The sequence below is a fragment of the Bufo bufo genome, chromosome 8 (genome assembly GCF_905171765.1).
Source record: "Bufo bufo chromosome 8, aBufBuf1.1, whole genome shotgun sequence".
NCBI lineage: Eukaryota > Metazoa > Chordata > Amphibia > Anura > Bufonidae > Bufo > Bufo bufo.
Genome location: NC_053396.1, coordinates 24870708 through 24896382, shown reverse-complemented (window position 1 = coordinate 24896382; position 25675 = coordinate 24870708). Strand labels below are relative to the sequence as shown.

Here is a 25675-nt window from a genome sequence, read left to right as displayed (position 1 = left end):
ATCTACAGAAGTGATATCCCAAATGAAGTACATGTGTATACAGTATGGAGAGAATAGATACATTAAATAACAAAGATAAAAACACACGTCTATAAAAAAAAGGGAAATTTTTTACTGAAACACCCCTGCAAACTCACAAAATAGAAAACCTGATGACTTCATTCCAACACACACAATGGTACAATATAGAGAATTTAAAATCGAAATATTGAAAACATTTTTATCAATAAGTGCGCATGTTACTCCTTTATGACTTATTTATACCTTTTTATTTACCGTATTTTTCGCCCTATAAGACGCATCGGCCCATAAGACGCACCTAGGTTTTTGGGGAGGAAAATAATAATAAAAATTTTTTTTTAACCAAAAGGTGTGCTTTTGGTAGGTTTGGAACTAATGGTGGTCTGTGGATGACTGACTCTGTTATGGGGGGGATCTGTGGATGACGGACACTGTTATGGGGGGGATCTGTGGATGACGGACACTTATAGGGGGGATCTGTGGATGACGGACACTTATAGGGGGGATCTGTGGATGACGGACACTTATGGGGGGGATCTGTGGATGACGGACACTTATGGGGGGATCTGTGGATGATGGACACTTATGGGGGGATCTGTGGATGACGGACACTGTTATATATGTGCCATCCACAGACCCCTACCCCTTAACTGTGCCATCCACAGATTCAGTGTGCCCCCGCCCCCCCAGTATACAAATATAAAATGTATTATTGAATTAAAAGTTATTAAACATGCCCCCCTCACTCCTAATAGTACCGTATATCCTAATTGCTTCTGTATAATGCTGGCAGGCAGGCCGGGCGGCCGGCGCGTCACTCACTGACGTCACTTGCCTGCGCCGCCTGCTTCATTCATAAAGGAGGCGGCGCAGGCACGTGACATCAGGGAGTTACGCTGCCGCCCGCCCGGCCTGCCTGCCGGCATTATACAGAAGCAATTAGGATATACGGTACTATTAGGAGTGAGGGGGGCATGTTTAATAACTTTTAATTCAATAATACATTTTTTATATTCGAATACCGGAGCGGTGGGGCGGGGCTATAGTACAGTGACCGCGCCGCTATTGCCGGCCCCCAGCTGCTTCTCCCAGTCCCTCCCCCGGCCCCCGCTCCGTACATCGCATCCAGCGATGTTAAACTGTCAGCATTCGCCCCATAAGACGCAGGGGCATTTTCCTCTCGTTTTCGGGGAGTAAAAAGTGCGTCTTATGGGGCGAAAAATACGGTATGTGTTTTTTAATTGGAAAAACAAACACATGAATCACCCAAACTGTGTGAACCTAGCCTAACTCATAATGCATAACGCATAATTCACAGGAAATATATATTACAAGTATGATGTCAATTAAACTTTAATGTAGTAATATTTTTTTATAATGGAATTCTAATTAGATTGAGTTATTTTTCTTGTTGTAACAGTTTGCCATCTGGGTGTGAGTTTGGTCAAGCAGACATGCAAAAACTTGCCCCCAAGGAGGAGAAGACGGCGAGTACATTACCCCAAGGAGCCAAAAGAACAGGTATGGTCCAATCACTCACTGATTACTTCAACTTTGTGCACACAAGACTTTTTAGATGCTGGTTATGATACATTTTTGCTTAACCGCAGATGGAGATGTCGAAACTTCGGCTGTAAATGAAGAAACAACTGGTTTGCTGGAAGGTATTGGGTTGGACGGTGACTCGCTGGCCCCCATGGAGACCGACGAACCAAGCACTTCTGATCCGAAGGGTAAACCGAAGATCACACCCGCCATGGCTGCCAGGATCAAGCAGATCAAGCCACTGCTGTCAGGTTAGCATGGGTTATGTAGTTAAGCATTTTACCCATTTGCAGACTTAAATGTTATGATGTTTTTAATTACTTTTATGAAAGTTGCTGTTTGGCTAATAAAAATGACATTTGTTATTGGAGTGATCTAGCTGGCCCCTGGTTCTCACATGTTTTCATATCCGTATTGCAGCCTCCTCGAGGTTGGGTCGAGCCTTAGCGGAGCTTTTTGGACTCTTGGTGAAACTGTGTGTGGGGTCCCCTGTCCGACAAAGGAGAAGCCATCATGCAGCGAGTACAACCACAGCCCCTACTCCAGCGGCTCGTTCTACTGCGTCTGCCCTGACAAAATTGCTCACCAAAGGTCTCTCCTGGCAGCCTCCCCCCTATACTCCCACACCAAGGTTCAGGTCAGTATTGGGCTTAGGTGGTGTGTACTATGATATTCTGTATATTTTGAGATTTATAAAAAAAAAAAAGTGCTTTTTGTTGATCATTGTCAATTTTATTTTTTTACATTTTTAGGTTGACATTTTTTATCTGCTCTGTTGGCTTTACATCTCCGATGTTGTTTGATGAGCGGAAATATCCATATCACCTTATGTTACAGAAGTTTCTATGTTCTGGCGGGCACAATGCACTTTTTGAGTAAGTTAACAGCCTGTACCCTCTAGTCATGATTATGCTTTTAAAAATTTATATCGGTATTCTTAATACATCCTTATTGTCTTAATGTACATATTAGGCCTTTTCTGAGACTTTCGTGTTGATGACCCGACCTTAGGATAGGCCATACATTTTAGATCAGTGAAGGTCTGACTTCCGACACACCTACTGATTAACTGAAGGGGCCTTCATTATTTACCAGGCCATGGCTCCATACATTTTGTATTGGTTTTACTTGCTAATACGCCTCAGTTCAGCTCATTAAAATGAATGGGACTGAGCTGCAATACCGGGCACAGCTGCCACATAAAGTATGGCGCTGTGCCTCGTAAAATTTAAAGGGATGTGCATTTGATGAAGTGCCACATCCACTTCAATCAGCTGGACCTTGGGGGGGGGGGGATGCTAGAAGTCGGATGCCCACAGATTAGATGTGGATGATGTATCCTGCAGATAGGCGATAAGTCTCATAATCCTGGAAAGCCCATTTAAAGGGGTTACCTGGGAAATAATATTGCATCTTTGGGGGTCTGAGTCCCAACACTCCCTCTGATCAGCTGTTTCGGGAACCGGCAGCATTCACCAGAGCTCTTGTGAGCGTGGTGGCCTCCTGGACGCTTACCAAGCACAGTGCCACACAATGTATAGTGGCTGTGTTTGGTTTTGCAGCTGAGCCCCATTGACTTGAATGGAGATGAGCTGCAATTAGGCCATGTGACCGATGTACAGTGACGTCACATGGTGTAGTAAGAGGCAGCCGCACTCGAGCGCCTAGCCTTTTTTTTTATTGGTCTGCAGGGGTCCCAAGTGTTGAACCCCCCCGCCGATCTGATATTGAGGACCTATCCTAAGGACAGGTCAGCAGTATGTATTCCCGAATATCCCCTCAAGTGCAGTCTAATTCATTTTGGAGTACTGTTTGTAAGTCATACGAAGTCCTGCAAGTTGTGGGTCTGGCCCCGTTGATCAGCCGTTAACACCATAGCTGTACCTGCTGTATTTTTGTGAAACTCTATAGTCTGAATGTTTGATGTTTTATTCTCTCTAATATTAGAACCTTTAACTGGGCCCTTTCAATGGGTGGGAGAGTACCTATTTCTGAAGGCTTGGAGCACCCTGACCTGCCAGATGGTACCGGGGAGTTTTTGGATGCCTGGCTCATGTTGGTGGAAAAGATGGTGAATCCTACAACTGTTCTTGAATCTCCACACTCTCTGCCACCCACCAAGCTACCTGGAGGACAGAACTTCCCTCAGTTCAGCTCTCTGCGCTTCCTAGTGGTTACACAGAAGGTATGTTCAGCCTCCAATTTGAAGTTACCTCAAAGTGAGTTCCCCTGAAGTGTGGGGGCGCCGCAATATGAATCCTAAGATGCATATTTTACGTTTAAGGGAATATAACTGTCTGATATATTTCCATCTTCCATTTGTTTAATAAAGGCAGCATTTACTTGTATAAAGAACTTGTGGAACCGGAAGCCGCTGAAGGTGTATGGCGGGCGTATGGCAGAGTCCATGCTTGCCATCATGTGTCATATTCTTCACGGGGAGCCCGTAATTCGAGAGCGCTTGAGTAAAGAGAGGGAGGGAAGCCGCGAAGAAGAAGCTGGACAGCCGGATGAGAGCGGCACAAGGCGGGAACCTCAAGTGAACCAACAGCAACTTCAGCAGGTGGGAGTAGGACTTCAGTTTACAGGACGCCGTGTTTTTTTATTTAAAAAAATATAATGCTCCTTTTATATGATGGGCGATCATAACCTTTCTGTAAATTTTCTCCCTTGTAACCTTACCGGGTGACTTTCCTAACCTTTCTGTTTTTTTCCTCTATAGCTCATGGATATGGGTTTTACTCGTGAGCATGCAATGGAAGCACTTCTGAACACAAGCACCATGGAGCAAGCTACCGAGTACCTCCTCACCCACCCCCCTCCTCTCATCGGTGGAGTTGTGCGGGTAAGTGTGACCCACTAAAGCTTCTCATTTTTCTTCCCCCATTTTACCCGATTTCAGCTTCAAATCTGCTTTCCTTCTGTACCTTCATCACATTCCATCCTACCCCTCCCCCCCCCCCTCCATTCCAGCCCCTTTCTACCGCAGGCTTTTCTGTGCCACTCTGCTCAAAGGCAGATATTCAAGCATCTGCATGTTACAGAACAGCGTAGTTAGGCGAGGGCTAATCCCATATGTATATGGACACTGCTTCCGAGCAGCCTGGACTAAGGCTCCATTCACATGTCCGTGGCGTGTTGCGGACCTGCAAATTGCGGATCCGCAACACACCCGCCCGGCACCCCTATAGAAATGCCTATTCTTGTCTGCAAGCTGCGGACAAGAATAGGACATGTTCTATCTTTTGCGGACCTGAAGATCGGGGCCGTGCTCCGCAAATGCGGATGCTGACGGCACACTGTGTGCTGTCCGCATCCATTCCATCCCCATAGAAAATGAATGGGTCCGCACCCGTTCCGCCAAATTGCGGACGGATGCGCACCCATTTGCGGACGTGTGAATGGAGCCTAAAGGTAATAAGTTAGGGCTGGTGCATTAGTTTAAAATGTGGATCCAGTCCTGGCAGGGCCTCCCTTAGCCAAGCTACAGTAGGTCCCTTCTCACCTTTTGCTCCAGTTTCCCTGAAAACCATTGGACACTTGATGTCTTTTCCTTATTCCTATGCATCCTTACTCTCATGCCCTGACCTCCCCATTCTGCAGAGCAGCCCAGCTGACAGGAGTATCTGTTGTTGCTCTGCAGGACTTGAGTATGTCAGAGGAAGATCAGATGCTGAGAGCCATTGCCATGTCGTTGGGACAAGATATCCCTATGGAACAGAGGGCAGAACTGCCCGAGGTACAGTACAAGATCAGGGTTGGGATCAATCGGGGCAGATGAGTGAGGCTTCAATGATAATTCAGATTTGCGTACATTTTGTAAAGGGCACCAGCTCCTGTGCCTGCGTTAGAAAAGGTTGAGCTCTTCTTTCTCCCATCCTCCTGAACCAATGTTCCCTTCCCTTTTTCTCCCATCCACTGTATCCTCCCTGCCCTCCCCACACCCCTCCACATGGTGCAACAGCCTGTTCTTCCACCTCACAAAGAAGGGTAGTAGCTTTTTTTTTTCTTTTCACAAGCGTAGTCATTTTTTTTTTATATTAAATTATTTTTTTTGCATATTTGAAGACACCTATATAGTAACCATAGCCTTTCTAATGTGTCGGTCAATTAGAAATTTGAGATTTAAATAGGGCGGTCGTGTGTGTCGATTGGCGAAAAGTTTGTCTATGAAGTTAATGTAAATTTCCCATCTTGACTTCTCAGGAAACTGCCCGGCGCAAAGAGGAAGAGGAGCGGAAGGCGAGGGAGAAGCAGGAGGAGGAGGAGGCCAAATGCCTGGAGAAGTTTCAAGATGCTGAACCTCTGGAGCAAGAGGAGCTTCATGGCTTCACAGACACTATGCTTCCAGGCTGCTTCCATCTTCTGGATGAGCTACCAGACACTGTTTACCGCGTCTGTGATCTCATTATGACTGCTGTGAAGCGAAATGGAGCCGACTATCGGGACATGATTCTCAAGCAAGTGGTTAACCAGGTGGGGGAAACTGGGGGACTTGCAGGGACCTTCAAAATTTGATGACTTTCTGAATATAAAATGTTAATCTGTCCTGTATTATCTAGGTGTGGGAAGCTGCAGATGTCCTTATTAAGGCCGCTCTTCCACTGACCACCAATGACACCAAAACTGTGTCAGAATGGATAAGCCAGATGGCTACCCTTCCTCAAGCCTCCAATTTGGCCACTCGAATCCTCTTGCTGACTCTGCTTTTTGAGGTAGTTTGATTTCCAGGACATTTTACAGCTAATCTACTTTACTTTACTTGTATTAAAGTCCAGAGCTATATACATGGCTCTGCAGGGTTCAGAGCAGATATTTTGTAGTTTTCCTTGTTCGCTCAGTATTTGAAATGAGTTAGTTTTTTTTCTGGTAATTTGCATTATGGGAAATGTACCCTTTACAGCATGCACTGTACAGTAATCAGATGTAAGAAACTAAGGGGCGCATTTATTAACACCAGCGTTTTAGACGCCAGTCTTAATAAAGGCCCTGTGCTGGTGGACGATCCGCTGAAGTTGTGAAGAGGCACAGGCCTCTCCATAACTTCGGCGCATCCAGTGCCAGTTTTTAATGTAAGATGACTTCCGAGCTGTCTTACATTTAGACCTTTTTCTACGTCCACACCACTCCCACAATTTTAAACCTGGCGTGAGCAGGGCTGAACTAATTTAGTTAGTTTAGCTTAGTAAATGACCCCCTAAAGTATGACTGCAATTTAGTTTAGAAACAGTATCATTACTGTTCATGAGCTGCTTGAAATTTTACACAGTATTTAAAGGGTGCATTATTTCTGCCCGCCCGCCCTTTGTAGAGTGAATGCGCTGACATTCATTCAGAATCGGGAAAATTAAGCTTGCATCTAAGCACCTAAAATTGCTTTGAAGAAAGATGGGAGCTCATAAAAGTGACTTTATTGGAAAGGGTCTTATTTTTTTTACATTTTAAATACTTGAATGATTTTAATTTCAGCATTACTATACCACTGAAAATTAAATATAAACTGCTTTTTTTTTTTTTTTTTTTGTAGCAATCTCCACAAATAAACCTAGATGGTAATCCATTGTCAGTTTTACTGCTGCTGTGAGGGGAAGATGTAATCTGAAGGGTCTTCCTTATTATAATAGTAGATGTAGACTTGTGATGACAGTATGACAGCTTAATTGTTCTCTTGATAGGCCTAGATAAAGACCACAGAAGAGCATTGTCTTGATAAATGTAATGCTGTAATGGAGTCGTACACATCACCCCACTCTGGTGAAGTGATGGCATGAATGAGAGGGTTAAACCCTTTGCAACCAGTGCCGTACATGTACGGGGCTGGAGCGATGTGTAAACATGGTGCCCACTCGCGCGTGCATAACGGTCTGCGGGTCTTTGTTGTTTCAAACAGCAGAGGCCTGCGGCTAATTCCCGTGATCGGCAATAATGATCACTGAATCTAAAAAGTGGAAAAACCCAGAAGTGTGCGCTTCTGGGTTTATACTGGCATCCCATCCTCATTCGAATGAGGATGTCGGAAATTTACTCTAATGGGCTGGGTCTCTCTGAAGAGCATACAGGGGGTCCGCAATACACGGGCATTGGCTGTGTGCACCCTTCACTTGAATGGGTCCGCAATCACGGAGATGCGGAACGGAGGCACGGATCGGTAGCACTACGGAGTTCTTTCGTGGGTTTTCTGTCTGTGCCTCCGCAGATCGCGGACCCTATACAAGTGAATGGGTCCGCTATCTGCATGCGGCTGCCCCACGGTTGGTGCCCCTGCATTGCGGTCCGCAGCATGGGCCCGGCCAGTACGCGGTCGTGTGCATGAGCCCTTAGAAAAGCAGTTAACCCTTTGTGACAGAATAGCTCAATTTTTAATAAAGGCCAATTGAAAATTAGATTTTTAGCCCAAAATTTTGAAAATGCAGTCATAAACAAAAAATCATAAATTGCCTGCAAAGGTGTACATGGCCTTTAAGCAGACACTGTCTGTGATAACTGACGAAATAAAGTGGAAGATAGTCGGGATAGGAGGGAGAATACATGGAGTGACTTATAAGTCCTATCCAGATACCATTCACCCGTTTTTTCAATAAAAAATAAAAAAAACTCACATTATGCCATGCTTACTCTTATACTGCTGCTGAAGATACGCAGAGCTCTTTTGTCCTGCGTCACCTGAGCTGATTCCTAATTTTCTTTCTAACAGGAGCTGAAGCTGCCATGTGCCAGGGTTGTAGAAACAAGTGGCATCCTTAATGTACTGATCAAGCTCCTAGAAGTGGTCCAACCATGCCTGCAGGCAGCCAAGGAGCAGAAAGAAGTGCAGACCCCCAAGTAAGACCCCTAACGACCACTATACTCGTCAATTCATAAATATTCAAATGTTCATAAAATCTAATATCGGCTTGGCTATGTTTTATTTTCAGGTGGATTACCCCTGTCCTACTGCTGATTGATTTCTACGAGAAGACCTCCATTTCCTCCAAGAGAAGAATGCAGATGAACAGGGTAACTGTTTTAAGATGTAAACTGTGTCCTTTCCTGCTTAGGTTCACCAAACCTACACTTTAAACACCTAAATGCCACTTTCATCCTATCTCTAAATATGAGTAAATTGTCTGGTACATACCCATAGTCTGGCTCCTTTTCCTAGCAGGGATAGTGTAATAATGGTCTTTCAGGTAATTAAAATTCACTGCAAATACTGTATCTCAAAGCCGGCTTTGTCTTCTGACATGAAAGCCCCAGCTGATTTATATTTATCACCCTCATGCTTCTAAAAGAGGTGATCTCATAATAGGAATATTCAAGGCAATTCCATTACCTTAACATCCAATAATCAAAGTCAGATTTTTAGCATTTTAAAGCGGTTGGCCAGTTTTCTATATCGATCTATTTTCAGGATAGGTCATCAATATCAGATTGGCAGGGGTCTGACACCCAGCACCTGCCAATCCGCTGCTTGAGGACAACGCAGAGCGCTGCATTTTCTACCACGGTTTACCCGATCGCCATCGACATTACAGCAACGAACAGGTGAAATTGCAGCTCCTCTGTCCAATTCACTTCAGTGGGAAGGAGCAGTTACCTTCTGTCTGCTACTTTCCATTGAAGTGAATGGGATGAAAGAGATGTAGTTACACCTGCTCTCCATCAACATTGCGGCGGCAGTAAAGAGAATGCAGCACTCGTATGAACAACAGCTGATTGGTGGAGGTGCTGGTAGTCTGGCCCCTGCCGATCTTATATATCCTGTGGATAGGTCATCAATATAGGAATCCAGTTAACCGCTTTAAAACGTCTCCAGTTTTGAATATTTTTTTCTTTAGGCCTGTTAGTCTGTGTCAGAGATTTTTCGCGAGTCCAGTATTTATGACCTATCCTTTTAATGAGTCAGCCGGCTCTCCCTAAATTAAAACACCAGAAAAGTTTACATGATTACTGCACAACACAGAGAAACTCAGTCCCCCTTTTAGGAGGTTAAAGGGGTTTCCCAGAAGTAAAATACTGATCTATCCTTGGGATAGGTCATCAATATCAGACTGGAGGGGGCGTCAAACTTCAGGAAGCCCACTGATCGTCTGTTTTTCAGAGCGCTGCGGCCTCCTCAGAGCATACCAAGCACAGGGCCATACACCGTATAGTGGCTGTGCTTGGTATTGCAGCACAGGCTCACATGAGTGGGTCTGAGTTGCACTTAGGCCATGTGACCAATGAACGTGGTGCCACTAGTCTCACCGGAGCACCACAGCCTCTTCATATATCTGATCCGGGGGATGATTGGATCCTCACCACTTGGCTATTGATGACCTATCACAAGTTTAGGCCATCAGTATTTCTCGCCCATATTCCTTGGGGGACACAGGAAACCATGGGTATAGCTCTGCTCCCTAGGAGGCGTGACACTAAGTGAAAGCTGTAAGCCCCTCCTCCATCAGCTATACCCTTCAGCCTGGAGAAGAGACTGCCAGTTTTTGCTTAGTGTCCAAGGAGGCAAGACACCCCCTGCTTATGCAGGGTTGTTTTCCTATGATTTTTTTTATTTTTGCGTTATTTGTTGTTTTTAATTCGATTTTTTTTCTACCTACAGGGACAACAGAGGCGCATTAGACCCCTCTGTTTCTCCCGGGGTTGAGTTGTGCCAGTGCCGGTAATTCCGCACTGCCGCCTCCCCCACAGAAGACAAGGTGGACCAGGGCAGCCTCGCTCCCCTGCGTCCCGCCAGCTCAGGGTCGTCCGCACGCCAAGTCCCTCCCCCGGCTTCCTGCCACTGCGGTGCCAGGAGCTGAAGGGGCGACCCCTGCTAGATGGACTGAGGGCGAAGACAGCGTATGGTGAGAGTGGCTGCTCCAGCCTCCCCTTCCTCCCTCCCACCGCTGCTACAGGCTTCCTGGGCTCCCATGGCCACTGCTACATCCCCCATGGCCACTGCTACATGGCCACTGCTGCATCGACCGCCCCCCCCCCCCCCCCCCCCCCCCCGGGCATATCGGGACCGTTACCGGGCAGGGGAGTTTATCTGGGCAAGTCCTTGGCAGGGACGCTGCCTTCAGGGGACGGCTGCAGGCAAAAGCAAGCCGTCTGCCACATCCAGGCGCGGCGGGGGCCGCTTTCTTGGCGTGAACGGCGCCATTTCATCTTGGCCGGCACTTCATCATCCTTGGGGGTTAAAATCATTTTGCCGCGCGCGCGCGGCTCTGCTTCTTCAGCGCGGCAGAGGGGGGGCGGAGCTTCCTACATGCGCTCCGCTACTTCCGGTTTCATCAGGCTCCACTTCTCAGTGCTGCGTGGAATCCTCTCTGCCGTGCGATCCTGAAGCCATTCATCTCCGTGCTGCTGCCTCTCCTCCACAGCCTCCTCAGTCTGTTCCCCTTACCGCTGCCACTTGCATCATCGGGGTCTGGAAGGACTGTTAACCCCCTCCGTGCCACCACTTTTCTTTGGGGTCTCCCACTTTAAGTGCAACATCTTTTTTCCACCATGTCAGACCCTTCTGCAGCCGCCAAGCCTTGGTACCATGCCTGTACTGCTTGTAGGGAACCCTTTCCCCGGGGGCAGTCTGATCCACACTGTACTGCATGCCGAGCTCCACCGCAGCCTCAGTCGCCCGCTGTGTCGCTCCCTGCTTCCTCTGACCCGCCTGACTGGGCTAGATCCCTGTCCCAGGCCGTGGAAAGCCTCACTCATGTCGTGAGCCGCCTAATAGACAGGCCACCCACCCCGCAGGACGCCTCTCTGACTGTCGCGCCCTCCGGGTCCACTGCTTCTGCCGCTGCAGCGGGTTCACTCTCTCTTAGTGACCCCTCCCGAGCTAGGCACTCTCAGAAGCGTATTAGAGTAGAGCGAGCCTCCTCCTCTGAGGCCTCTCCTCTCCAAAGGATTCGCTCTCTGAAGGTGAATTGGCGGTTTCAGATTTGGAAATGGACTCGGCCCTGCCGTCCAAGCTAGCCTCAGCGATGGGTCATCTCATCTCTGATATTCGTGACACCTTTAAGGTGCAGGATGATCCCCCTAGCTCTGACGCAGCTAGCGTCTCCTTTATCAGACCCAGGCAGGCCTCAAAAGTCTTTCCAATCCACTCTGATTTCTCCTCTGTGGTGTCTAAGGCTTGGGCTCGCCCGGACGCCCGTTTTGTCAACCCCAAGAAGCTGGACATTTGCTATCCTTTTCCAGCCGATGTCGTGGCCACATGGTCTTCCCCACCCAAGGTGGACCCCCCCGTGGCCCGGCTGTCAAAGAACACGGCCATCCCTGTTCCCGACGGGTCCTCTCTTCAGTCAGCGGAGGACCGTCGCATGGAGACCCTTTCCAAGGGCATTTTTGCTGCCTCCGGTTCTGCTCTCAGACCGGTTTTTGCCTCTGCTTGGGCAGGGAAAGCAATCTCTGCTTGGGGTGCGCAGCTGGAACAGGAGTTGGACTCGGACGTCCCCATCCAGGACCTACGTTCCTTGGCCCAGCTTATTATTCGGGCCGGGAATTTTGTTTGTGAGGCCTCCCTTGATGCGGGAGCCCTTATTGCACGCTCCTCCGCCCTGGCAGTTTCCGTCAGGAGGGAGCTCTGGCTGAAGGTTTGGAAAGCGGACGCTGCCTCCAAACGTTCCTTGGCGGGGCTACCGTTTGCGGGTTCCCGCCTTTTCGGGGTCCGCCTAGACGAACTTATTTCGGAGGCCACGGGTGGTAAAAGCACCCATCTTCCTCAACCCCAAGCCAGGGGCGCCCCCCGCGGACGCCCTGGTGCGTCTAGTTTTCGGTCCTCCCGCAGGGCCTCTGGGGCTCCCACCACAGCTGCCGCTTCGGCTCCTCCCCAGGACAAGCGTAGGAAGCCGTTTTTTCGGGCCCAGCCCTCCTGGCGCAAGCCGCAGGCTGCCCGCACACCCGCAGCAAAGCAGTCCTCTGCCTGAAGGCGCGCCCCCACCCACCCGGGTGGGGGGCCGGCTCCTCCTTTTCAGGGACGTCTGGATGGCTCACGTCTCCGACGCCTGGGCCCTCGAAATTGTGTCCTCCGGATACAAAATCGAATTTGCAACCTTCCCTCCAGATCGGTTCTTTCGCTCCCGCCCGCCGCGGGACCCGAAAAGCGCGGCTGTGTTCTCCGCGGCCGTTCAAGCCTTACTGGACAGGGGGGTGATTACCCCCGTTCCTCTAGAGGAAAGGTTCCAAGGGTTCTACTCGAACCTCTTTGTAGTTCCCAAGAAGGGAGGTTCGGTGCGGCCCATTTTGGACCTCAAAAAGCTCAACCGTTTTCTCCTCCTTCGACGGTTTCGGATGGAGTCCCTCCGTTCCGCGGTGGCTTCCCTGGAGCAGGGAGATTTCATGTCTTCCATCGATATACAGGATGCCTACCTCCATGTTCCGGTAGCCCGGTGTCACCATCGCTTCCTCCGATTCGCCGTGGGGGACCTCCACTTCCAGTTTGTCGCCCTTCCCCGGGTGTTCACCAAGGTCCTGGCCCAGGTTTTGGCCTTACTCCGTTCCAGGGGTGTTTTTCTGCTACCGTACTTGGACGATATCCTCATCAAGGCTCCGTCCCTTTCTCAAGCGGTTGCCAGCGTGGATCTCACTCGAGAGACTCTGGCGAGGTTCGGTTGGGTCATCAACTTCCCCAAGTCCTCCCTTCCCCCCTCCAAACAACTAGTCTTCCTGGGAATGCTTTTAGACACAGGAGCGGCGGAGGTACGTCTTCCCTCGGAAAAACGTCTGATCCTCCGTGGGGCGGTTCGGGGTCTCCTTCTCCACCGTCGACCGTCCTTCCGCTTCTGCATGCGGGTCTTGGGGCAGATGGTTGCCTGCTTCGAGGCGATCCCATTTGCGCAGTTTCACTCCCGCCCTCTCCAACGGGCGATCATCTCCTCCTGGGACAAATCGCCGGAGTCTCTGGATCATCCCTTCCGTCTATCGCCTCCGGTGCGGTCATCTCTCCGCTGGTGGTTACAGTCCCCTCTTCTGGGCAGGTCCTTTCTGCCACTCAACTGGTTGGTGGTTACAACCGATGCCAGTCTCTTGGGCTGGGGAGGCGTGTTTCCTCCCCGATCCGTACAGGGCATTTGGTCTCCATCGGAGTCCAAACTCTCGATCAATGTCCTGGAGCTGAGAGCGGCCCTTCTGTCTCTACGACACTGGACTCATCTGCTGAAGGGTCATCCTGTTCGTGTACAATCGGACAACGCCACGGCTGTGGCGTACATAAACCACCAGGGGGGCACTCGCAGCGCTGCAGCAATGCGGGAGGTCACCAGCATTCTCCGTTGGGCGGAAGCCCACGTCCCGGCCCTATCTGCAATTTTTATTCCAGGGGTGGACAATTGGGCGGCGGACTTCCTCAGTCGCACCACCGTCGACCCCGGCGAGTGGTCTCTTCACCCGGAGGTATTCGAGGCCATTTGCCTTCGTTGGGGCATACCGGACGTGGACCTCATGGCCTCAAAATTCAATCACAAGGTCCCCGCCTATCTGTCCAGGGCCAGGGATCCGGGAGCTTGCGGAGCCGACGCCCTCGTTCTTCCTTGGCGAGGCTTCGCGCGCCCATACATATTCCCTCCCATCCCTCTCCTGCCCAAGGTCCTTCGGAAGATCGCGGCGGAAGGCGTCTCGGTGATTCTGGTCGCTCCGGACTGGCCCCGCCGGTCTTGGTATGCCGACCTCATGCTGCTCCTGGCAGACGCGCCCTGGCCGCTGCCCGCCAGGGAAGATCTTCTCTCTCAGGGACCGATCTTCCACCCGCGTTTAGGGTCCCTACGTTTGACGGCGTGGTTGTTGAGACCACCGTCCTGACACGTAGGGGTTTTTCTGCGGACGTCGTCCGCACCATGATCCGCGCCCGTAAGCCGTCCTCTTCTAGGATCTATTATAGGACCTGGAGGACCTTTTTGGGGTTCTGTGCCGATCTGGGGATTCCTCCGCTTTTCTCTCCCCACCGTTTTGTCCTTCCTGCAGAGCGGACTGGCCCAAGGGCTGGGCCTTAGTTCTTTGAAGGGTCAGGTGTCTGCGCTGTCCATTTTGTTTCAGCGCCCACTGGCCCCCCTTGGTCCTGTCAAGACCTTCCTTCAGGGCGTGGCTCACGCGGTTCCCCCGTACCGTCCTCCGGTACCGCCCTGGGACCTGAACCTGGTTCTCTCAGCGCTCCAGGCTTCCCCTTTCGAGCCTCTGCGGACGGTTTCCTTGCGACTTCTGTCCTGCAAGGTTATTTTCCTTGTAGCCGTCACCTCTCTTCGGAGGGTGTCCGAATTGGCTGCACTCTCCTGTCTGGAACCTTTCCTAGTGTTCCACCAGGACAAGGTGGTTCTTCGTCCGGTCCCTTCCTTCCTAAGGTGGTCTCCGCCTTTCATCTGAACGAGGACATCGTTCTCCCCTCTTTGTGTCCTTCCCCTTCCCACCCGCGGGAGAGGAAGCTTCATCGCCTGGACGTTGTCAGGGCGCTCAAGATTTACCTGGAAGTAACCAGCTCTTTCAGGCATACTGACTCGCTCTTTGTGGTCCCGGAGGGGTCGCGCAGAGGGATGGCGGCATCCAAAGTTGCTATCGCCCGTTTTGTCAAGATGGCTGTTACTGAGGCTTATCTCGCCAAGGGCAAGGTTCCGCCCCTTGGTGTTACCGCTCACTCCACTAGAGCGGTCGGGGCTTCCTGGGCTCAGAGGAATCGGGCTTCTACGGAGCAGATTTGCAAGGCGGCCACTTGGTCCTCCTTGCACACCTTCACCAAGTTCTACAGGGTGCATACTCATGCGTCGGCTGACGCTGCTTTAGGCCGTCTGGTGTTGCAGGCGGCAGTTGATTGATGCCTCTGGTGTTGGTTGAGTTTGTTCTGGTCCCTCCCTTCTGGGACTGCTCTGGAACGTCCCATGGTTTCCTGTGTCCCCCAAGGAATATGGGCGAGAAAAGGAGACTTTTGTATTACTTACCAGTAAAGTCTCTTTCTCGCTCTTCCTTGGGGGACACAGCACCCGCCCTTCATTTGGGTTACAGTTGTGGTTCCGGCTTGGTTGCCCCCGTTGGGGCTCGACAGTTCTTTTTCCGGTTGGTGGTTATCTTTCACTACTTGGACACGCAACTGGCAGTCTCTTCTCCAGGCTGAAGGGTATAGCTGATGGAGGAGGGGCTTACAGCTTTCACTTAGTGTCACGCCTCCTAGGGAGCAGAGCTATACCCATGGTTTCCTGTGTCCCCCAAGGAAGAGCGAGAAAGAGACTTTACTGGTAAGTAATACAAAAGTCTCCTTTTTACTTCTGGGAAACCCCTTTAACCTCCTAATATACTTTGTGTTGTGCAGTAATCTTGTAAACTTTTCTAGTGTGTTCATTTAGGAAGAACTGTCTGATTCGTTAAAATAAGGGTATATGTATAATGCCCTAATTACACTCACTAAGCAGGCCTCCCTACAACAAGGGGGCTGAAAAAAAAACAGCACTTGCCGATCCGGCATGTGTATCATGTGATCTTTCTCTGCCAGTCAGTGGCTCTGAATAGGTCATGTGATCCAGTCTGCTTTCTGAAGAACTAGTCTATGTCCCATGATCCTGTAAACTGACTGAGAGGGGTAAGGGTCCATTTACACGTCCATGGTGTATTGCGGATCTGCAATACACCCGGCCGGCACTCCCCATAGAACTGCCTATTCTTGTCCGAAATTGCATAGTGTGCTCTCCGCATCCATTCCTGCCCCTTTGAGAATGAATGGGTCCGCACCCGTTCCCGATATTGCGGAACAGATGCAGACCCATTTGCGGACGTCTGAATGGACCCTAATAATGTGATCCGGTGGATGCAATCACACTCCTGATAATAACGTATATTAAGGTGCATTACAGTTGCATACATTTTTCCGTTATCTTGTAGATGAAGGGTTGTCACTTTTTTTATTTTTTATTTTTATCTTTTCCTCTCCAGTATCTACAGTCAAGTGGTAACAACTGGCGTTGGTTTGATGACCGATCAGGACGTTGGTGTAGCTACAGTGCTAGCAACAACAGCACTATAGATGCAGCCTGGAAAGCCGGGGAGACTTGTGTTCGATTTACAGCCGGTCGCCGGAGATACACTGTACAATTTACCACCATGGTCCAGGTAACGGTCTCCTTGTCACACATCCCTGTACTTATCTTTAAGACTTGGGGTGGCTGCACACGAGTGCAGGGTAATGTGCAGAAAATTTCTGGGCATTTCCTTACCAAAAAACGCAAAACATAATTGTTTTTGGTGTGGTTTTGATTGAGAAGGGTGAAATCTGCAACAAAATCCACACGGGGTAGGTCAATTTCCGGACAGAAGGAAAAAGCAGATTGTACATGAGAATTGTCAAATTCACTTTGCTGATGCTGTATTATCCCGTGGTTTTTCTACACTTAAGGCTACATTCACATGACCGTATGCATTTTGCGGTCCGCAAAATGTGGTTCCTCAAAAAAAAAAATACGGATGACATCCATGTGATGATCGTGTTGCATCCTTTTTTATTTTTTTGTGGATCCATTGTAATAATGCTTAACCTTGTCCGCAAAACTGACAAGAATAGGACGTGCTCTATATTTTTGAGGGGCTACGGAACGGACCTACGGATGCAGACAGCACATGGTGTGCTGTCTGCATTTTTTGTGGACCCATTGAAATAAATGGGTCCTCATCCAATCCGCCAAAAAAACCAAACAAAAGAAAAAAAAAACAGAATGGACACGGAAACAAAATACGTTTGTGTGAATGTAGCCTAATCGTGTGCGGCCACTCTTAGTCGTTTTGTTAACTGAAGCCCTGAATTTGTATGCAGACTATGTCCTCAATAAGGTTATATTACGGCTGCTTCATAGGTAAACGAAGAAACTGGTAATCGGCGCCCTGTGATGCTAATGTTACTGCGAGTTCCAAGATTACTGAAAAGTGGCAAGGACGGCAATGGACAAGAACTGAATAAGACCTTTGAGGAAGGCACAGAAATTGAAACCAAGCAAAATGAGGAGAAGGTGGCTGGTGCGTGCCAGTTTGATAAAAAAAAATTAATAGTAAGAATTTGTTGTCTTTGTTACTGTTTTTTTTATTTTTTTATATATATATTTTTTCCCCCTTCATACTTGTAGAGACTACACCAGTTGCTGAAAACCCAACAATAGAAAGAGAATCGCCTCCTGAAGAGCCTAAAGTTGGAGACATAGTGATCCAAGGGCTGACAGAAGAGATGGTGACTGTGCTGATCCGATCATGTGTTAGCATGTTGGGCGTACCTGTGGATCCGGACACGTTACATGCAACCCTTCGCCTGTGTTTGCGTCTTACGCGTGACCACAAATATGCTATGATGTTTGCTGAACTCAAGAGTACACGCATGATTCTGAGCTTGACCCAGAGCTCTGGATTCAATGGCTTTACACCATTAGTTACCCTGCTCTTCAGGCATATAATAGAGGATCCATGCACTTTGCAACACACAATGGAAAAGGTACATCTTCTCTGCGATGTTTTACTCTTCTTTTGCTCCTTTTATCATTGTTATAAGATGTATATTTATAATAGGTAACGTGTCAAGGTGTAAAGTTGTGTAAATTTTTATTGATGCACGTGCACTGCGGACCTCTAGCATGGATTTCACCCTTTGCAGTTCATCGAGTGAAATCTGCACAAGTTCTGCAACAAGTACACATGTAACGTAGCTCTGAATTTAACTGGTGCCTGACGCACAGACTGCCAGATGAGGATTTGGCTTGTGTTGGACTTAGTCATGTCAGGCTTGAGCGTGGCCGCTTGCCTTTGGAAACTCACTTCCTCAATGTCCCATTGATCAGTTCTTTAAAACCTCTTTCATTGTATGCTTTTAATCTTGATCTATGATTAGTTACCATGGCATGTCTTAATGCACACGTTTTTGATTGTGGTTTGCAGGTTGTACGTTCAGCAGCAACAAGTGGAGCTGGCAGCACAACTTCTGGAGTTGTATCCGGAAGCCTAGGGTCTCGGGAGATTAACTATATTCTTAGAGTTCTGGGCCCGGCAGCCTGCCGAAATCCTGATATATTTACAGAGGTAGCAAACAGTTGCATCCGCATAGCTCTGCCTGCTCCACGAGGATCTGGAACTGGTGAGATATTTTTATCTAATACGTATGTTATGAATGGGTGTCAGTCATGCTTCAGATACCATATTCATGTCTTAAAGGGAACCTTTTACCTGCACTATGCTTCCCTCCTGAGGCCCAGTGCTGTGAACGAGAGGTCTGATGAGGGTCACTGTTCCCGCCCTCCCCCACCTCTGGACTATGATGGGTTTCTTTTCTATGTAGAAACCTGTCAGTTGTCATCCGTAGGCAGGGGCAGCGACTCCTCTCCCTTGCAGCACTGACGCTCTCTGCCAGATTCAGCATGTAAGTCCTCTAGAAGTACTGACTGCCATCACATAAGTGACAGACTGCTAAAATCGCCAGGTCTGTCACTGGACAATACTGCCCTCAATGAAGGCAGCATCGCTCAGGTGACAAGTTACCTTTTAAAGCGTACCTGAGTTTTCAAAAAATAAAAAATTGCATATTGGCTGTGGTCTGATTTAAAAAAATCATAACTGTGAAGGAACAGGTCTTTTTTTGGGCTTCACGGATGTCTTTTTATTCCCCTCTTCAGCTGCACAGCTAGATGCATATCGCTCAGAAGCAGAGAGTGTCTCCCTTCTGTTGAATCTGCCACTAGTTGGTGCAGTGATGTATTTTCCCTCACTCCCCCTCTGTTTTCAGCTCCAGAGCTCAGAGCAGATAAGGAAGAGCTTAGAGCAGACAGACACACTGGAGGCTCCTGTGTATTTTTAATCTCTGCTCAGCTAGCACTGACACGCCCCCATTTCCTGTGAGTCTCTGTTACTATGGTTGGATTTCGCCTGACAACAGGCAGTGGACTGCAAATTAGGTAGAAGCGAGGCCCCTAGTGACCATGACTTTGCAGCTTCTTTTCAGGTGGATGCAGGCAGATTTATATATTTTTTTTAAATGAAGTGATTCAGAAATTTTCTATTTACACCATTCTTTATTAAATTACATTTGTGTGAAAGTATTTAAGTATTCAACTTTGTAATATATTTATTTTCCTCCAGCATCTGATGATGAATTTGAGAATCTCCGTATCAAGGGTCCTAATGCTGTCCAGTTGGTTAAGACCACGCCTGTGAAACCATCCACTCTCCCTGTCATCCCTGATACGATAAAGGAGGTTATCTATGACATGTTGAATGCTCTGGCAGCTTATCATGCGCCTGAAGAAGGTGAAGTATTTATTCTCCATTTACAAGAATATTTTTGGAACCGATATTGTCAGATTTTAAAGTTGCATGGTTTGTGTTGTGTTTGCTGCATCAGTCGTGCTCCCCTCGTATATATGGACATTTGTTTTTAGATAGACACTTAATGGCGTTGTCTTAAATGACAGCAAGGAAGGATCTCTTAACCGGCTGATCAAAGTGTCCTCCTGCTGGAAATCCCATTGATCACCTGTAATATGTGAAGAAACCTAGCAGTAACTGTTAATTTTTCCTGCAGCACCAACCCAGGTGAATTTGAGCATTACACACTGTCCATTAGGGGCCAGCTGTTCTGTTCCACAAAATACGGAATGCACACGAACGTCATCCGTATTTTTTGCAGACCGCAAAATACATACGGTCGTGTGCAAGAGTCTTAAATCAGACATAAATCCATCAGTTCTTTTGTTTCTGATTGCTCTCCCTCCTCCCTTTTCTCTGTCAGAAGTAGCAGCAGGAAGGGGGAGGAGGTTGTACGTGGCAGATGTGTGTTGGGGGGGGGAGGGGGGGCACCTTTCAGAGAGGGGACATGCCCTGAGAAGAGCTGTACTGATACCTGAGAGCTGGTGAAGAAAGCAGCATCCTAGACACACAGACCTCAAATCCAGTATGTCTAAGATGAGATAAATCCTAAACTAGGAACAGGTTGTAAGCTACTTATCGGGTCTGTAACTTAGTGCTAGTTTTTTCCACTCAAGGTAACCACTGGCATTTTTTTTCCGTGTCATAGGTGTCCACAGCATAAAGCATAACCTTTCGCGTAGTGCTGCTTTAATGCATGTTGGTCTAATTACATTATCCTATCCAGCAGATCTCATAACTATACCCATTGTGTTTTGCAGTGACTGAGAAGACCGAGCAGAAACCTGTGGGTATGAACCAAGAAGTCAGTCAGATCTTGCAAGACATGGGGGATGAAGTGTTCCAGCAGTACCGAGATCTCACCAGACAAGGCAGTGACTTTGATCCCCAGGGTAGCTTTGCTCTAAATGTAAGCATTTGGGCAACATCTATTTTTATTTTATTTTTTACTATTATTCCTTTCTTCAGTGATTCTGATTTTCACAATTGTGTTCTCAGGCCCGTGTCTTCACCGCTGACAGTTCATCCACAGAAACTCCACAATCTGGGACCCCTCAAGGAGAAAGTAAGTGATCCATTCAAACCATAAGATATTTGTGCATGGTTGTAAGTGATTCACCCTCAATCCCTTATGGCCTATAACAAGCATGCTCAACCTGCGGCCCTCCAGCTGTTGTAAAACTACAACTCCCACAATACCCTGCTGCAGGCTGATAGCTGTAGGCTGTTCGGGCATGCTGGGAGTTGTAGTTTTGCAACAGCTGGAGGGCCGCTGGTTGAGCATGCCAGACCTATAATAGTATGGTCTGCTTATGTACTGACACTAATGAGCACTATCTTCATAGCAGCACTAACCCCAGAGGAAAACCGTGAAGGTGGCAAAAAGGACAAAGAGGGGGATCGCAATTCAGAAGAGGCAAAGCAGAAGGCTAAAGGCAGCAAACCACTGCTACCCACATCTACTATACTTCGACTGTTGGCTGAGCTTGTCAGGTCATATGTGGGTATCGCCACACTCATAGCAAACTACAACTACACTGCTGGGCAATCGGAGCTCATTAAAGAGGTATTTACGAGTCAGAATTGAGTTTGGAGTATCCATATTTGGAGTTTAAGAACTTTTAGTAATTATGTTAATCTTCACAGGATTGCAGTGTCCTGGCTTTTGTCTTGGATCATCTCCTCCCACACACTCAGAATGCTGAGGACAAGGACACCCCAGCCTTGGCACGCCTGTTCCTCGCCAGCCTGGCCGCAGCTGGTAGTGGTACTGATGCACAAGTTGCCCTGGTGAATGAAGTAAAAGCTGCACTTGGTCGCGCACTAGCAATGGCTGAGAGTGCGGAGAAGCATGCCAGGTACAGTTTTTAACTTGAGCATTTAAAAGTTGTAGTTTTACTAATGCTTAGGGCATTTATGGCCTCTGACATACACCCTGGGACATATAAGTTAAACGGGTGTTATACAGTCCCATCCGAAGTCTATGGGGTTTTATTGCTAAAAGAAAAGTGTACATTTAAAGGGGTATCCTGGTTGGTTGAAGTTATCCCATGTTTTTCTTCTCTACATTGACAGCTATGGGACGCAGATTGCTGTCCATAGAAGTGAGCAGAGCAGTATACTAGCATGCTCACTACTGCCCCACTCAGACGGGCGCCCACACTTGTTCAAACTGCTGGGTGTCCCAGTATTTGATTCCCAAACCCACCCCACCAATCCAGTCTGGCATTTATCACCACCAGTGATAAATACATGCAGACAGCACGCTGTGTGCTGTCCACACCCGTTATTCCGTTCTGTGGCCCTGCAAAAAAAAAAGTCCGCAATTGCAGAGAAAAATGGGTATTTCTATCAGTGCCGGCCATGTGCGGTCTGCAAATTGTGGAACGTACACGGACCGGTATCAGTGTTTAGCAAAACAGTTAGTCATGTGAATGTAGCCTTATCACCATTATAGAACACTAACATAAGGATCTCCGTTACATTCTCCATATTAGAATGCTACCTTCCATATTGCTTTCAATCGCCAATTTTCTCAGAAAAACACTTTTATTCAATATGTTAATTAGCTTCTGAAGGTGTCCAGGGGCGGCGTTCATGCGGCTTTTGCCCAGGCTCCTCTGTGATTTTCATACAAAACCCCTCCCCCTTCACCGCTCTGGCCCGCCCTAGGTTGTTTTTATTACGTCCTCCTGTTGGTGAGAAATCCAGTGTCGTTCAACAGATTTGCCGCACCTGCACACTTCATTCCCCATTATGGGCCTCTCCCTCCCCTGCCCCGCAACATTCATCTGTATCGCTGTCCTGAGGACGGTGATACAGCTTCCACAATGGAAGCGATCATCTCCCTGTTCCCCGCTGCTGCCCCCCACTTGTCACCAGGGCCGTGCCGCCTCTGGCCATCACCTCACTTTGCCTAATTGGCGGTGCAGCCCTGCATGCACCCTCTTTAATTTTGCGCCTGGGGCAATGGCCCCTCCCCACGCTACGCCACTGGCCAGCGGGGCTCAAGAGGCAGCTGCCTTGGGTCCCCCAGGAGCAACTGGGCCCGGGGCAGCTGCCCCTTTTGCCCTGCGTTAAAGACAGCCCTGCTTATTGTAGCCTCATACCCATAATATGTGAGGCACTATTACTTATGTGGTTTGCAACTGTCCTGGAGTATAATTCATTGACTGTGCCGCTTATCTTGCAGGTTGCAGGCTGTGATGTGTATTATTAGCACTATAATGGAGTCCTGCCCATCCACTTCAAGCTTCTACAGCAGCGCCACCACCAAAACTCAGCACAACGGCATGAACAATATTATTCGTCTCTTCCTGAAGAAAGGCCTCGTTAGTGATCTGGCGAGGGTGCCTCATAGTCTAGACTTATCAAGGTGTGAAAATGGCTTCTCATATAGTGTGTGTTTTTGTTTTTTAATAATGGAGATGGCATGGAACAGTTGTGTTACGATGCATTTAACTTTTTTCCTTGTGGTTTCATTTTGTAGTCCAAACATGGCAAACACTGTGAATGCAGCGCTAAAGCCTTTAGAGACCTTGTCACGTATAGTCAACCAGCCAAGCAGTCTGTTTGGGAGCAAAGGCACTTCTGGAAAAAATAAGTCTGAGCAGGACACTCATGGAGCTCCTCGGGACCCGAACAGTAACCAGCCAGATACAGGTGCATAGACTAAAGTCAAAGAATTCAGTTTCCCATTGACTTTTTGCCATAATTCCAAGTTTTTTTATTTTTTTTATTCATATTTACCTGTGGTTTATTTAGGGGAAGCTGGAGCTGAAGCTCAGGAGGAAGACCCGGATGTTTCCCAGGCTGAGGTGGCAGATGGAGATATTATGGATGGAGAGGTTGAGACTGATGCAGTGGTAATTGCTGGGCAGCCAGAAGTTCTAAGCACCCAGGAGATGCAGGTAAGGATATTCTGGGTGATGTCCTTATGTTATATGAATAAATACAGGATTAACAATTTTTTTACATTTATTTTTAGGTAGAGACTGAGTTAGAAGATCTAATAGATGAGCTGCTGGAGAGAGATGGAGCTGCAGGTACCGACCAAATATATATATTTTTTTATTTGGGGGGGTTGACAACTGCAATTAATGTGATGGCCCCCAGTGGAAATCCTTCAGAAATGAAACATTACATTGTTCAATGTATTGAGGCCTTTGCCGGGGGTCTCTGTGGGTGGTGGGTGGTCTTGAGCTGGGGATCCCTCTTTACATTTGATAAATTATGGAAAGTGGTTGTCTAAGGCCTTGTTCACACTTCCGTGTCACATCCAGGAAAAAAAAAATCAGTCTGTGTTGAAGATGTCCGTGTGTGTGTGTTTTTTGCTCTGTGTGTTATCCGTATTCCACTGACACTGCTCGGCCGAAAATTATCTTCCAGAGCATCTCCGATTAGTGAAAAACAGACCAAACACGGATGATATCCGCGTTATGTCTGTTTTTTTCACTGGCCCATAGACTAGAATGTGCGTGTTTGGTCCGCCAGTGAAAAACAGAAATGTGAACAAGGCCTAAGATGCACACAAATGATTTTTTATAATTGGCTCACGTACTAATGAACGGCACCACAATTCTGCCAGAAAATTATTTTACAAACTAAGCCAACCAATAGTTGGTATAAAGTTAGACACACCATGTCTAGCCATGCACCAAATGTATCATCCATCCCGAGGCACTGTGATAAATCTGGTGCATGTCTAGACAGCCTGTTAAAGTTTGCCGTCGGCAGGATTCTTTAATGGGTACAATTTGTATTTATGCACTTTGTCAACATCCTATAAACCTGCTCGCTGACTGAATATGCTTTCTGCTGTTACAGGAAGTCGAGTGGGGGAAGATGAATCGCAGGAAGATGTATTGATGGATGAGGCTCCTACAAATCTGAGCCAAGCATCTACACTTCAGGCAAACCGGGAAGGTATGTCACCCAGCGTCATGCTGGCTTGTGTTGCTAGCTGTAATGTGGCATCTGATGATAGTCTAAGATGTACATTTGTCTGCATTATCGCTTTCCCCATTTCCTGTAACAGATTCTATGAACATCCTAGACCCAGAAGATGAAGAAGAACATACACAAGAAGAGGACAGCAGTGGCAGCAATGAAGACGAAGATGACAGTCAGGAGGAGGAGGAAGAGGAGGAGGAAGATGAAGATGATCAGGTGTGTTATGCCACCTGTTGAATTTCTCCTTTTCATGATGTTTTCATAGTAAACTGTTGGAAAAGTACTATACATTCTATATTATACCTTTTACTATTTAGGATGACGAAGAGGGTGAGGAAGGGGATGAAGACGACGATGATGATTGTTCGGAAATGGAGCTGGATGAGGATTACCCCGACATGAATGCATCTCCCCTTGTGCGCTTTGAGAGATTTGACAGAGAGGACGATCTCATTATAGAGTTTGATAACATGTTCTCTAATGCCAGTAAGATTTGTGTACTTCACCTCCCCAATTCATTCAGTATATTACAGTAATATTCAGTACATTAACCCTTTTATTCTTTTTACAGCAGACATTCCTCCTTCGCCTGGTAACATCCCTGCCACTCATCCTTTAATGGTTCGTCATGCAGACCATGGATCTCTCACATTGGGCAGCGGTACTTCCACAACTCGTCTGGCACAGGGCATTGGCAGAAGCCAGCGTACTCTGCGGCAGATCACTGCTAATGCCGGCCACACCATTCATGTTCACTATCCTGGGAACAGGCAACCAAACCCACCTTTAATCCTGCAAAGGTGAGATGCATTAGGAAGAGGAGAGA

The 25675-nt window shown here is 47.9% G+C and overlaps 1 protein-coding gene across 12 annotated transcripts in view; it reads left to right on the top strand.

The window, feature by feature from the left end:
* HUWE1 (HECT, UBA and WWE domain containing E3 ubiquitin protein ligase 1) overlaps positions 1-25675 on the top strand; it is a 113430-nt gene that overhangs the window by 55935 nt on the left and 31820 nt on the right. For 4 of the 12 annotated variants that reach the window (XM_040405165.1, XM_040405167.1, XM_040405168.1 and 1 more), the window contains exons 28-56: positions 1442-1542; positions 1632-1817; positions 1987-2203; positions 2319-2441; positions 3514-3751; positions 3899-4132; positions 4289-4411; positions 5210-5305; positions 5773-6042; positions 6129-6281; positions 8261-8388; positions 8481-8562; positions 16438-16614; positions 17352-17511; positions 17619-17977; positions 18418-18613; positions 19612-19779; positions 20658-20806; positions 20896-20962; positions 21243-21463; positions 21544-21755; positions 23090-23272; positions 23387-23559; positions 23662-23807; positions 23885-23942; positions 24724-24822; positions 24935-25065; positions 25167-25335; positions 25421-25649. In XM_040405165.1, coding sequence (XP_040261099.1) covers positions 1442-1542; positions 1632-1817; positions 1987-2203; positions 2319-2441; positions 3514-3751; positions 3899-4132; positions 4289-4411; positions 5210-5305; positions 5773-6042; positions 6129-6281; positions 8261-8388; positions 8481-8562; positions 16438-16614; positions 17352-17511; positions 17619-17977; positions 18418-18613; positions 19612-19779; positions 20658-20806; positions 20896-20962; positions 21243-21463; positions 21544-21755; positions 23090-23272; positions 23387-23559; positions 23662-23807; positions 23885-23942; positions 24724-24822; positions 24935-25065; positions 25167-25335; positions 25421-25649 — 4848 coding nt within the window. The remainder of the gene's footprint in view (positions 1-1441; positions 1543-1631; positions 1818-1986; positions 2204-2318; positions 2442-3513; positions 3752-3898; positions 4133-4288; positions 4412-5209; positions 5306-5772; positions 6043-6128; positions 6282-8260; positions 8389-8480; positions 8563-16437; positions 16615-17351; positions 17512-17618; positions 17978-18417; positions 18614-19611; positions 19780-20657; positions 20807-20895; positions 20963-21242; positions 21464-21543; positions 21756-23089; positions 23273-23386; positions 23560-23661; positions 23808-23884; positions 23943-24723; positions 24823-24934; positions 25066-25166; positions 25336-25420; positions 25650-25675) is intronic. The other 8 variants (XM_040405171.1, XM_040405166.1, XM_040405162.1 and 5 more) reach the window with 6 other exon arrangements.